Source organism: Pinus tabuliformis, chromosome 7 (genome assembly GCF_031772625.1).
Source record: "Pinus tabuliformis cultivar Carrire ecotype Pingquan chromosome 7, CPIR1, whole genome shotgun sequence".
Classification (NCBI taxonomy): Eukaryota; Viridiplantae; Streptophyta; class Pinopsida; order Pinales; family Pinaceae; genus Pinus; species Pinus tabuliformis.
Window position 1 is genome coordinate 488,459,218 of NC_142293.1, and position 12,892 is coordinate 488,472,109.

Consider the following 12,892-nt stretch of genomic DNA (forward strand, 5'->3'; position numbering starts at 1 on the left):
ATGGTGGCAATTTGGACGTTTGTATGGTAGTAGGGCAGTGGCCTTATGGTTTTGGGTTTGGCTACATCTTTTGCAAGTGGGATACAACGTCCTTCGCGACTTCCTCATGTTGTTTTCTATCATCTATTGTTCATTTTAACATCCTCGCCAACGGGACCATCCTTGCCAAGGGAAGGGTCAGCTAGCTTACGATGGTCTTCCCCAACATGGGCACTCTTCATCTTCTGCCAATTCGGCTAGTCGAGAAACCGAGGACGTTGAGGCTATTTCTCCAGCCAATTACGTAGGCAACCTTGTAGCCTCGGCCTCATTCGGGACTATAGCAGAACAATTGTGCCACCTTCAGCTTGATATCGATATCCTCAGGGACCACAGGTATGAGGACCGCAATGAGATTGTGGTGTATCTGACAAATATTTAGTATAGTTAGAGTGAAATCCTAGAGCAACTGGACAACCTCTGACATAATCAACGATGTACCAATGACCATCTTCGCAGCTTGGAAGCTCAAGTGGAGCACATCAACTTCCACATTCATTACCGTGTTAGGTATTTTGCAGCTCCTCCTCTAATGCTTTCCGATCCCCCTCCCTAGCATGTTGTTGCCAACTCAAGCTTCTTTTTGTCTCTATGTTAGTAGGCTAAGGCCGTAGCACTTATCAGAAATAATGTATGTAATTTGTCCTCATTGGTATGCTCCAGTCCCCAATCTCACAACGTCTGTCCCAAGAGAGCGGGGACTCTTAAGATTTTTTTTATAAGCTATGTTATTTTGAAATTTTAATGAAGGCACTTTTGAACGACCAAAAAAAAAAAAAAGGTTTTTGTTACTTAAAATATATTTTTGGATGCATAAATGGATTCAACACCATATAAAACTTGAGGCAATCAAATTGTACACATTAAACAACTTAAAATCAAGTTTTTATAAACCTTTGCCTTTTTTTGTTAAAATCAATTAAAAAAATTGTGATAAAAAAAAAAACCATTTTACCCCTAAACTATACCTTCTAAAGGTAAATATTTATTGATTTACCATCCTATCTTTTAAGTAAAAAAATAAAATATCCAACGATAAAATAATTAATCATTATTATAATACCCTATAATAAAATAATTAATCATTACATATTAATTATTGTTAACATTCACTTACTACAATGTCAACTTACCCTCCTACCTAAACGATTAAAAGCACCAAAAATTTCACATGTAATTTGACTTCGAAAAGCCACCTAATAGTTTGTCAAAATGCCATGAATAATTTCATCGTGCGGAGGGATTGCTGCCTTCAGACAATCAGGATGTTGTGAACCTCCCAGGAATTTCATCTTCCTCTCCATGGGCAGTCGGGCCCGAAATATTCATGGGGGAGAAACATGGAAGTAGGACATATCGGAATAGAATGTTAGGTAGCTCGTGGGAGCCACGCCATATCACAGCCATCCAATGACACCGTTTTACCTACTCTTCCACTACAATATCCGCTCTGACACAATGACAAGTCGCTGGAGAAGCAAGAAAAATCGCCAAGATCCTCTTTGGCTTTGCGGGGCCAAGAAATTATCATCCAAGCGATTTGTTAATTTAGCTCGCCAGTTGATTACGGCTCCTGCAATGGCTTTTGCCAAAGAGAAACCCCAAGTGCCAGAAGAACTGCTAAATCATGAGGTGCATCAAGGAAGTGCAGTATGCGTCACAGGAGCTGCTGGCTTCATAGGGTCATGGCTCGTCATGCGTTTGCTTGAGCGAGGATATAGTGTTAGAGCAACTGTGCGAGACACAGGTAGGTTTATAATATTGGTTCATTGTATACAGATCTCAGACTGAACATTTTGATGACAATGACTTGTGTCCAGACAAGAAAGCTTAATGACTTGGTTCCACACAAGAACGTTTAAGTGAATTGTGAATTTCTGGAATATTTTGTAATGTTATGGACACGGGCTAGGTCAAATGTCAGTTGGATCAGGGAATATTCAAGAATCCACAAATGCCCCATAAATAATTGTAATTAAAATAATGGTGTTCATGAGTTTCTATTTATTTGACCTAGCCTATGTCCGTCAGATCCCCAAAATATTCAGGGAATCCACAATCTATTTATGGATGCCTGAGTAACAGTTTTAATTACAGTAAGAGTGTTCATAAATTTCTATTAGGTAATCCTGTGAAGACGAAGCATCTGTCGGATCTGCCCGGGGCGAATGAGAGATTGACGCTCTGGAAAGCGGACTTGGATGATGAAGGAAGCTTTGATGCAGCCATTGATGGGTGTGAGGGCGTTTTCCATGTTGGCACTCCCATGGATTTCGAGTCTGACGACCCCGAGGTCTGACTTTCTTTCCTCTCTGCTTCAGATGGCCCGAGTTGTTTTTCACTACCCGTCGAGATCCTTATAATCATATGGTATTTCCTTTCCAGAGTGTTTGGCCCTTGTTTCTTTTTTACAATATTTTTGGACAGTAACTGCAATTAGGAGGGCATGTGGGTATTAAGTTGTTCTCCATTATACAGAACGAGATCATTAAGCCAACAGTCAATGGGGTTTTGAATGTTTTGAGATCGTGTGCAAAAGCCAAATCTGTGAAGCGAGTTGTTTTCACGTCGTCTGCTGGGGCTGTGTATTTCACGGACGATTTTCAAACACCAGGCAAAGTCTTTGATGAATCATGCTGGACCAACGTGGAGCTTTGCAAAAAAGTTAAAATGACTGGATGGGTAGGATCATGACTCCTTGCATTTACTTTACTAAACATAATATACATTTCACTATTACTCACTACTTAACATAACAGTGTTTGGACTAGCTCCAATTTATTAGATTTTCGAAATATTTTAAAAAATCTACCATCTAAATAAAAATAACTAACTAGAGTGGTAAATGAGATTAGTATATCACTATTACTTTCATTATGGTTTTAATTGAAAATGACAAATTTTTTTTCCAATCCATCTCATAAGATTAACTCAGTTACTTGGATAAGAAAAATAAATAAAGAGTTTAATGATTTATTTGAATTAAAGAAAATAAAGTGTGTATTCAAATATGGTTGATTTGTTGTAAAGAATAGTTGTTTTTGTCATTATTTTGGGAGACATAGATATATCTTGTTCAACCGAGAGGTTTATTTTATAGCTTAGTATGAGGGAATGTATAAGTTTGTCCGTCCATTTGTACCTCTTTAAAATGAAAATAATAATGAAAATTTATGTTCTAAATAGAAAAATAATATTAGCTATAATTAAAAAAAAAGATAATTAGAAGTGAAAAAATGTGTGAAACAAATGTTTAAATATTATACTTTTTTAAAATATTTCAACAAGAGATTTAAATAAACTATTTGAAAATCTATGTTAATTAGTTTATCTAGATATCAACTTCATAGATATCTCTATATATTTAAAAAATTAAGTTTTTATGGTTAAATTTTTTATTTAGTCCTCTATATACTTTATTTAACATTCAAAATACAATTTAATCAATGAAAAATAATCCATTATATTTTACAATCTAGAAAAATTTACATTAAAAAATTTGATCACTAAACTCATGTTAAATCCGTACTTAAATAAATCTATATTTATAATGGGTTAAAATCAACTTTTACCTTTGTACGACAAATAAAGCATCTATATATTTATTCCGTTCCAATCTTTGTAAAACTATGATACTACAATGATGTTTGATTTTTATTTTGTGTGAGTCAGATGTACTTTATGTCCAAGACATTAGCAGAGAGATCTGCACGGGATTTCGCAGAGGAGAACAAGATTGATCTCATTACTGTTATCCCCACATTGGTCGTTGGGCCATTTATCATGCAGACTATGCCTCCTAGCATGATCACTGCCTTGGCATTGTTAACAAGTATGTGTAGAATCTGGTGGTTGAATTTAACTTTGTAAATTTTGGAAATATTCTGAAATAAATTTGGTGAATTTTTTTAATTTTTTTTACTTCAAAATTTGGTGAAATTACTTTGGTAAATTTGGTTAGATAGGGATCTAATTTTTTTGACTTTGTTTTACATTATTCTTTTCTATAGGATTCTTAAAATCTAAAATTCCCTTTTATTTTTAACAATCTCAATGAAAGAAAACAACATTATTTATGAATAATTACTACATCATGATTTTTGACCATATGTTTTGTGGGTGTGTTTATATATATAAACTCCAGGGAATGAGCCTCATTATATGATACTTAGGCAAGTCAACTTGGTTCACTTGGATGATGTCTGTATGTCGCTTATTTTCGTGTATGAACAACCTGAAGCAAGAGGCAGATACATCTGTTCCACATGTGATGTCACCATCGTTCAACTAGCCAAAATGCTGGCTGAGAAATATCCAGAATACAACATACCCACCAAGTGAGTTCATTAATCAAACTTGCCTGCAGATCCTCACATATATCCACTATAGATAAGTATAGATTTCTGCTTGCAATTATTATGTATGGATAGTTTTTATTTCGTCTGTCAATATATGCAGGTTCAAGGATGCGGATGCATCTCTGCAGGCTGTGCCATTTTCATCAAAGAAGCTCCTTGACTTGGGCTTCAGGTTCAAGTACACAAAGGAAGAGATGTTTGATGGGGCCATTCAGTGCTGTCGTGAGAAAGGCTTGCTGCCAGAAAAATCATCATTTTGATAAAACTTATTTTCCTTCACCGCTGATGCAGTATATAGTTCTATGATGTATGGGTTCATAAGGAATACTAGTTGTGGAAAAATAGATAGTAGGAATCAGTTTTTACTACAAGTGTGATTCAGTTCACATCATGTAGAAATCAAGAGAAACCAGCGGACAGATATTGTCAATGTTTTATGACAAAATTGCATCTATCACTAGTATCTCACTAGTATCGGTAATATGAAATTCAGCTCCACCTGTATTTCTGATTCTAGTCATTTGAATATCTTCAAACTCTGCTCATGTTTGGTAGTGTTAATATAGTTTGGTGGTGTTATAAATATTAATAGTGATGTAAATATTTTTTTAATAGTCTACATTTTTATTGTTTTAATAATATACATTTTCTGAGAAAGTAAGCAAATTATATAAATTAATACTATATAAAATTAAATACACATTTAAACAAGAACAACCTAAATTATCTACGGTTTCGTAGTACCTGGAAAATATTTCATTCCCATTGAAACTCTGCAATCAAACACACTCGGAGAGATAATTAATGTGCCCCTTATCAATATCATTTATAAGATATAACGTTTATGTTTATGTTTTAATCGCATTTAATAACAAGATGGGCGGCATGGTATCTAGTCCTTGCTGGGTCGTTGAGTGGGTTGGTCAGCTACAGATAAGGTTAATTCCAAGGCCAAGAAAGAAACATGTAACTGAAATATGAGCTGAGCAATGAGATGAGTATTTTGTTAGTAATGTTGCAGCAATGGGTTGACTAGAATGATACATTTGCACATAATATAATGATGAGACTTATATGGTAAAACTGAACTGTGAAATGGTTATTCTGTCAATAGCAAAGACAAAGGTAGCTGAGGTAGATCACCTAATTAAAGATTCACTAGATCCTGCACTATTGAAACCTCTTCCGACATATCTTGATCCTGCACTATTAAAGTTTCTAGCACTTTCTTAACCATTGATTCCTTGTGTCTTTGTAGGACACAAACACACGAGACTAAATCCTTCCTTCTTCTCCTAGTCTCAGTTCAAGTTATTACCTTGATATGTCGGAAGAGGTTTCAATAGTGGATTTACCTTGGTAACCATGCGAACGAACAGAAGACGAGTGCATCCAGGTACGATGACCATTACAACAACCCACTCTCGATGAAGGACAACAATTAGTTCCAAGAAAACCGAACCAAAGGATGGACAGTAATTAGAGGCAACAAAACCGAACCAGAAGCCACTATCGATGAAGGACAACAATAGTGGCAACAAAACCGAACCAGAAGTGATGTTGTCAGCAATTGGTCAACAAAATGGCAACATTCAGTTGGTACGAGTTGGTAGCAGTTTCACAGATACCCAAGAAAATCTCTCGGTGGTATGTATAAGTTTTTAGTAAAATAAAACTGATAGTGTTGTATCATTACTAATAAGCCTATATGGAATTAGAGAATACACTAGCTTACTATCAATCTCATAGAAGAAGTGAGAGATGTTGTAACTTTTGAACACTGATAGCTTGGTCAAGCTTGAATGCCATTGGATCTATCCAAAGAACTTCATTAAAGAAAGAAATAGCTTCTGCATAATGCCCCTACCAATATCAATTTGTTAAGTTATAAAACAAACCTTAGATGCACCTTTCACTTCCAGCTTGTCTTGAGAAGAAGACATCATTAACAGAGGCATGAACTATAATGCTTCAGTATAAACACACCATACTAAATTTCTCACCTGTTATTCGTAGATTATTGCTAAATTATTGTGCGGGCCAAACAAGCCTGTTGTTGCAACTATGGTTTCCTTACAAAAATTGGTAGTTGCATTGATCATATTCGTGCATTAAGTTGGCATCAAGAGAATTACCAGAATTATATGCATCCATAAAAATTGAATACTGACATAATAACAAGTAGCTCCCCATTATATGGCCTTTTATAAGGTATAAAAACACAAACAAGTAAAGAAATGACAATGACAACATTTATGGAAAAGCTTACCATTCCATGTAAATGTTTCCAAGATTAGTGAGAGATTATGGATGATTTGCTTGAAGATGAAGACAAGACTGCAATTACAAGCCAGACATAAAATCAAAACCATAAATGGGCAATCCAATACAACATAATCCCTAGAAATTAAAGCAACCAATGTACCATATGAAAAACCACATCTTGAAACATCTTAGGAAGAATATGAAACATGCTTATACAACATTCAAGAAACCAAATGCGATTCACAACCTGGTAACAAGCAATTGCTTCATATAATGTAATGTGGCACATAATCATGTCTCCAACTCCAATTAGTTTTTAATAATCAATTTACATTTTCCCTGGTTCATAGTACACGCTTACTAAATTCGTTGCGCACAATCATGGCGTATGCACCAAATCCATGTCCCGAAAGTCTACCTAACCACTGAGCCATGATGTCTTGAGCCACAATTGTGCCAGAATTTTCATACTAAAGTAATCGATAATTGTTGCCAGCAACTGGGCTGGCTTGTGTAAATAATCATCACAATTAACTGTTGTCCATTAAAATTCATGTTGAAGATTCTACAAAACAGAAGCTCCCCCAAATCTTTGCACATTTCTATGCAAGATTGAGACTTTTACAAGAAGAATATGTTGTTCTTGTATGAACAATGGGCTTGAAGAGTACTTACAACCTACACGAGCTAGGTAAGTACAGGGACGCTACTCCTGATATTCCCTTGGAGTCAACGAATGTAATACATGCGTCTTGATCGAGATACTACCTCCAAATTAACACATGTAATACACGCACCATGCTCCACATGTAATAAATTTTTCACGCTTCGTGTTAAAAAAAAATTAGTCAACAATTTCATATAATTTAATTTAATTAAACAATAAATAAATTTATGTGCCCATCCTCCTCTCTAGTTGTCTTGTCCACTTGTGTCCATCTACATGGATCGACAATGGGAGCATGGTTAATATTATAATGAAAATAAATTATTGGAACAATTTAATTAACAATACTCTTGTTATAAAGTATTATTCATCTGAAGAAAACCTCTTTCACTACATGGAATTAGACAACCTAAGGCTAACCAAGGCTAACGAGGAGCACACGGATTTTGTGTCCTTTCACTACTCAATTTATTCTAACACATGTGAAAGAGAATGATCAAGGAATAAATATGATTTAGGTTGATGCTCAAGAGACTTAAAAGGAGTTGGCTCTTGAGAAGCAATCTGAGATAAATCAGGTTGAGTTGAAGAATTCGGGAAAGAATGTCCAAGGCTCAAAGTAATGTCTGGTTTGGCTTCAGGTTTGTCTGGCTTACGATTCAAATAAAACCCAATTTTGTTTGACGACCTCCCAAACATCCCGTTCGACAATCTCCCAGCAAGATTCAGAGAAGCATGCCATCAACTGCAACTGCTACTACTTGAAGAAAATGGTAGTAGCTCGCTGGTTGAATCGTGACTGGAGGAAAGAATAAATGGCAGGATGGGAGTATAAATGAAAGAATCTTCTTGCTTGCTAGATTGATGGCGGGTGGGCTAGTTGAATCGACCGGGGTTGGGAGGAGATGAAAACGGGCAGCTAGCTAAATTGCACGCTAGCTGGATTATCAAATTGTTGGAATGGTAATTTCAACTGCAGCGTTGCCGGAAGCTGACAGTTGAACAACGACCAAGTTTATTTCAGAAAACAGCCATTGGAGTTTCCTGCGATGTGATCCCATCGCATATCGCACATTCTCTTGTCACCCTTCGTTGTGTCCCTGTGTTGCTGCGATGCGATCTTGCGATGTGATCAGATTGGAACATCCTTTAGTGTTTTTCTGTTTGTTTGTCCCTGACACGATGTTGTGATACAATCTCATATCGCACCTTCGCCAAACTGATCGCTGCTGTCCACTTGTCTGGATCCGACGCCCCACATTTATTTCCATTCTTTTAAGCCACCGCCATTGCTGTCTTTTCGTCCTTTAAATTGTTTTTGTGTTCCCGAAGGAGAAAGATAAGATCCAGCGCTGCGCCATTACTTCTCAACAACCACATTAAAGAGAAGAATGACCGAAAGTGAAAAGAACCAGCCTTGAGTCGTCATAGCATTTATCAACCATGGGTTTCAACACCACCGACTCGAGAAATACAACAAAAAATTAGAGCTGTAAGAAGCTTATTGAGCAGATTTTCTCCAACAGAGAAATTTTTTTGCTTGTTTTTATTTATATAGTCAGTATCTCTTCTTTACTTATACAGGTTAAGATGGCATATGTTGGAACTGGTTTGACAAATTCCCAACTGCCATAGTTTAATGGGAAAAATCACAGTTATTGGTCCATAACAATGAAAACATTGTTTGCTTCTCAAGGAATATGGGAGCTGGTTGAAACTGGCTATGCTGAACCTGCAGATGCAACAGCATTGGCTGCTTTGACAGTAGCAGAAAGAGACTAGTTGAAGAGCGACAGGAAGAAGGATGTCAAAGCCCTCTTTTTTCTCTTCCAATCAGTACATGAAAGTGTTTTTCCACGGATTGCAGCAGCAACAAAATCCAAGGAGGCATGGGATATTCTCAAAACTGCCTATCAAGGCATGGAGAAGGTGAAGACTACAAAGTTGCAGATGTTGAGGAGAGACTTTGGAACACTCAGCATGAAGGAATCTTATACAATAGATTCATTCTTCACTCAGGTTATTGGGTTGATAACCCAGATAAGATCTCATGGTGAGATTCTTGAAGAAAGAAGGATTGTAGAGAAGATCTTGAGAAGTTTACCCTCAAGGTTTGAAGCTATTGTGGTAGCAATAGAAGAAACAAAGGATCTCTCACAGTTCACAGTAGATGAACTGAGTGCTTCTCTTATGTCTCATGAACACACACTGAGTAGAGGAACAGATTTCTCTTTTGAGCAAGCATTCAAGACTCAGATGTATTTTGGCCAAGGAAAAGGTCGAGGCAGAGCAAATAACAGAGGTCGTGGAAGAAGCCAAAACAAAGGCAGAAATAATCCTGCAAGCACAAGCGGAAGGAGCTGCAATCAGAACCAAGATGAAGGTTCAAGAAAACAGCAAGCTCATGGACAAAGGTATGACAAATCCCAAGTCCAATGTCATTATTGTAAGAAATATGGGCACTACGCCAATGAATGTAGGAAAAAACAAAATGACATGAATAGTAGGCAGAATGCTAATTTTGCAAATGAAGAAGATAAGAATCCAAAGATTGTGCTGTTAACATGTAACATTGCACAAGACAAACAAGAAGATTTTTGGTTCTTAGACTCAGGTTGTAGTAATCACATGACTGGAAATATTGCAATGTTTGCCAATCTGGATGAAAATGTGAAATCTGAGGTAACAACAGGAACTGATAGTAAGATATCTGTCAAGGGTAAGGGCAGAGTCAATATCCAAGCAAGAAATGGAGAACAGATGATTGTGCCAGAGGTATACTATGTACCTGGTCTGAAATGTAATCTTTTGAGCATTGGACAACTCATTAACAAAGGTTACAATGTGTTCTTCAAAGATGATATGTGTACAATCAGAGACATACCTCCAAATAATAAGATCATTGCACAGGTGCAGATGACCAGCAATAGAATGCTTCCTCTCAAACTCAGGGCAGATTTGAAGGAAGGAAGAACTATTGCAGCTGTAACACAAGAAGTCTTTCAGGAACAAGTGAAAGATGAGAATTGGTTGTGGCACTTGAGATTTGGACATCTCAATTTCGGAGGCTTGAATTTGTTGCACAGAAAGGGAATGGTAAAGGGATTGCCATTGATCGAGAAACCGGACAACCTTTGTGAAGGCTGCATCTTGGGCAAGCAACACAAAGAAAGCTTTCCAGCAGGAAAGAGTATAAGGGCAAAAGCACCCTTGGAAATTGTTCACTCTGATGTGTGTGGACCGATGCAAATACCATCATTTGCCGGAAATAAATATGTTTTAACTTTCATTGATGATTACACCAGAAAGACATGGGTGTATATGATGAAACAGAAGAGTGAAGTGTTTGAGAAATTCCGCCACTTCAAAACTCTTGTTGAGAAGCAGTGTGGGCATTATATCAAAGTGCTCAGAATAGATAGAGGAGGAGAGTACATCTCCAAAGACTTTCTGCATTTTTGTAGAGAGAATGGCATACAAAAGCAGTTCACCGCGAGGTATACACCTCAGCAAAACGGTGTTGCCGAAAGGAAGAATAGGACCATTCTTGACATGGTCAGAAGTATGCTGAAGGCAAAACACTTGCCGCATGAGTATTGGGCAGAAGCTGTCACTTGCGCAGTTTACATCTTGAATAGATGCCCAACTAAAGCTGTCATGAACAAAATACCAGAAGAAGCATGGAGTGGTCAAAAGCAAACTGTCACTCACATGAGAGTATTCAGTTGTGTAGCATATGCACATGTACCGGATCAGCTAAGGAAGAAGCTTGACAGTAAGGGGGAGAAGTGTGTCTTTATTGGCTATAGTGATGAGTCAAAAGCATACAAACTCTATAATCCATCCACCAAGAAATTGATAGTAAGCGGAGATGCGCAGTTCATTGAAGATAAAGCTTGGGATGGAAGCTTAGAGAAGACAGTGAATGTGAAGGCAATTGTGTCTCACGAAGAAAAAGAGGAAGGGACAGCAGCAAATAATCCTTCCTTGGTGGCTCCTCCTCCACCACAGCAAGTACAACAAACCACACCACAAGCTGGAATTCGAACAGCCTTGAGAAGTCAAGGAAGTGCTTCTCCAAGCACACCACAGGGATCAGAAATACCCTCAAGTTTGGATGGAACTCCAAGCACACCAAGAAGACCAAGATTCAGAAATCTGAATGAGATTTATGAACAAGGAGAGGTAAGTAACAATACCAGTCTGAATTCATTATTCGCTTTGTATTGTCATGTTGATGACCCAGTTCATTTTGAAGATGCTTTAAATGAAGATAAATGGATTGAAGCAATGAATGAAGAAATTGGTGCAATTGAGAAGAGTAAAACATGGGAGTTAGTGGACCTCCCTGAAGGCAAAGATGCCATTGGAGTTAAGTGGGTCTATAAGACCAAAAGCAATGCTGAAGGCAAGATTGACAGGCACAAAGCAAGACTTGTTGTGAAAGGCTACAAGCAGCAACAAGGCAAAGACTATGATGAAACCTTTGCACCAGTAGCAAGGATGGAAACAGTCAGAACAATGTTTTCTATTGCGGCACAACACAAATGGAAGATTTATCAGATGGATGTTAAATCTGCATTCATGAACGGAGTGTTAAAAGAAGAGGTTTATGTTGAACAACCTTCAAGCTATGAAGTTGAAGGCCAAGAGAATAAAGTCTGCAAACTGAAGAAGGCTCTTTATGGGCTGAAGCAAGCTCCAAGAGCATGGTACAGTAGAATAGATGCTTATCTGATTGAGAATGGGTTTGATAAGTGTGATGGTGAACCCACACTCTACATAAAGGAGAATGACGGTAAGATTCTTATTGTTGTTTTATATGTAGATGATTTGATTTTTACTAGCAATGATGCTTCTTATTGCTGATTTTAAAGCAGTCATGAAAAGTGAATTTGAAATGACTGACTTGGGCTTCTTAAGATATTTTCTTGGAATTGAATTAGACCAAAGTGAAAATGGTGTTTTCATTTCTTAAGTTAAATATGTAGAAGCAGTGTTGAAGATATTTAACATGTAGAACAACAAGGCAACTGTGACTCCAACTGTAATGGGGTTGAAATTAACCAAAGAAGACAACAACAAGGATTTTGATCCAAAATTGTACAAGAGTATAGTTGGCAGCCTTATGTACTTGACTGCAACTAGGCCAGACATTTTGCACGCTGTGAGTTTAATCTCCAGATTTATGGAAAGACCGAAAGAGATTCATTGGCAGGTAGCCAAGAGGATTCTAAGGTATGTGAATGGAATGAAGGGGTTTGGTATTTTATACTCCTCTTCTGAAAGTTTCATGTTGACAGGTTACACTGACAGTGATTGGGCTGGAAGTGTTGATGATAGGAAAAGCACATCGGGATATGTGTTTCATATGGGATCGAGAGCCATCTCATGGGCTTCCAAGAAGCAACCAGTTGTGTCTTTGTCAACAACAGAGGCAGAGTATGTGGCAACAACAGCAGCAGCATGCCAAGCAGTGTGGCTGAGAAGAGTTCTCAGAGATTTGTGTCATGAACAAGAAAAGGGCACAACCATTTACTGTGACAATAGCTCGGCAATAGCA

At 37.4% G+C, this 12,892-nt stretch overlaps 1 protein-coding gene across 1 annotated transcript; it reads left to right on the forward strand.

The window, feature by feature from the left end:
- The first annotated feature begins 1,368 nt into the window (after positions 1-1,368).
- Positions 1,369-4,917, forward strand: LOC149248157 (dihydroflavonol 4-reductase-like). The gene is made up of 6 exons (XM_089458359.1): positions 1,369-1,786; positions 2,163-2,332; positions 2,518-2,721; positions 3,712-3,871; positions 4,184-4,376; positions 4,498-4,917. The coding sequence occupies exons 1-6, from the start codon at positions 1,450-1,452 to the stop codon at positions 4,655-4,657; spliced, it is 1,224 nt and encodes a 407-aa protein (XP_089314485.1). The 5' UTR covers positions 1,369-1,449; the 3' UTR covers positions 4,658-4,917.
- The last annotated feature ends 7,975 nt before the right edge of the window (positions 4,918-12,892 follow it).

What these genes read in the sequence shown, in the direction of transcription:
- LOC149248157 (XM_089458359.1), top strand. Translation starts at nt 1,450, where the DNA reads ATGACACCGTTTTACCTACTCTTCCACTACAATATCCGCTCTGACACA. An exon ending in AAGTTAAAATGACTGGATGG is followed by an intron (nt 2,722 to 3,711) that starts GTAGGATCATGA and finishes TGTGTGAGTCAG; the next exon opens with ATGTACTTTATGTCCAAGAC. An exon ending in TGCCTTGGCATTGTTAACAA is followed by an intron (nt 3,872 to 4,183) that starts GTATGTGTAGAA and finishes TATAAACTCCAG; the next exon opens with GGAATGAGCCTCATTATATG.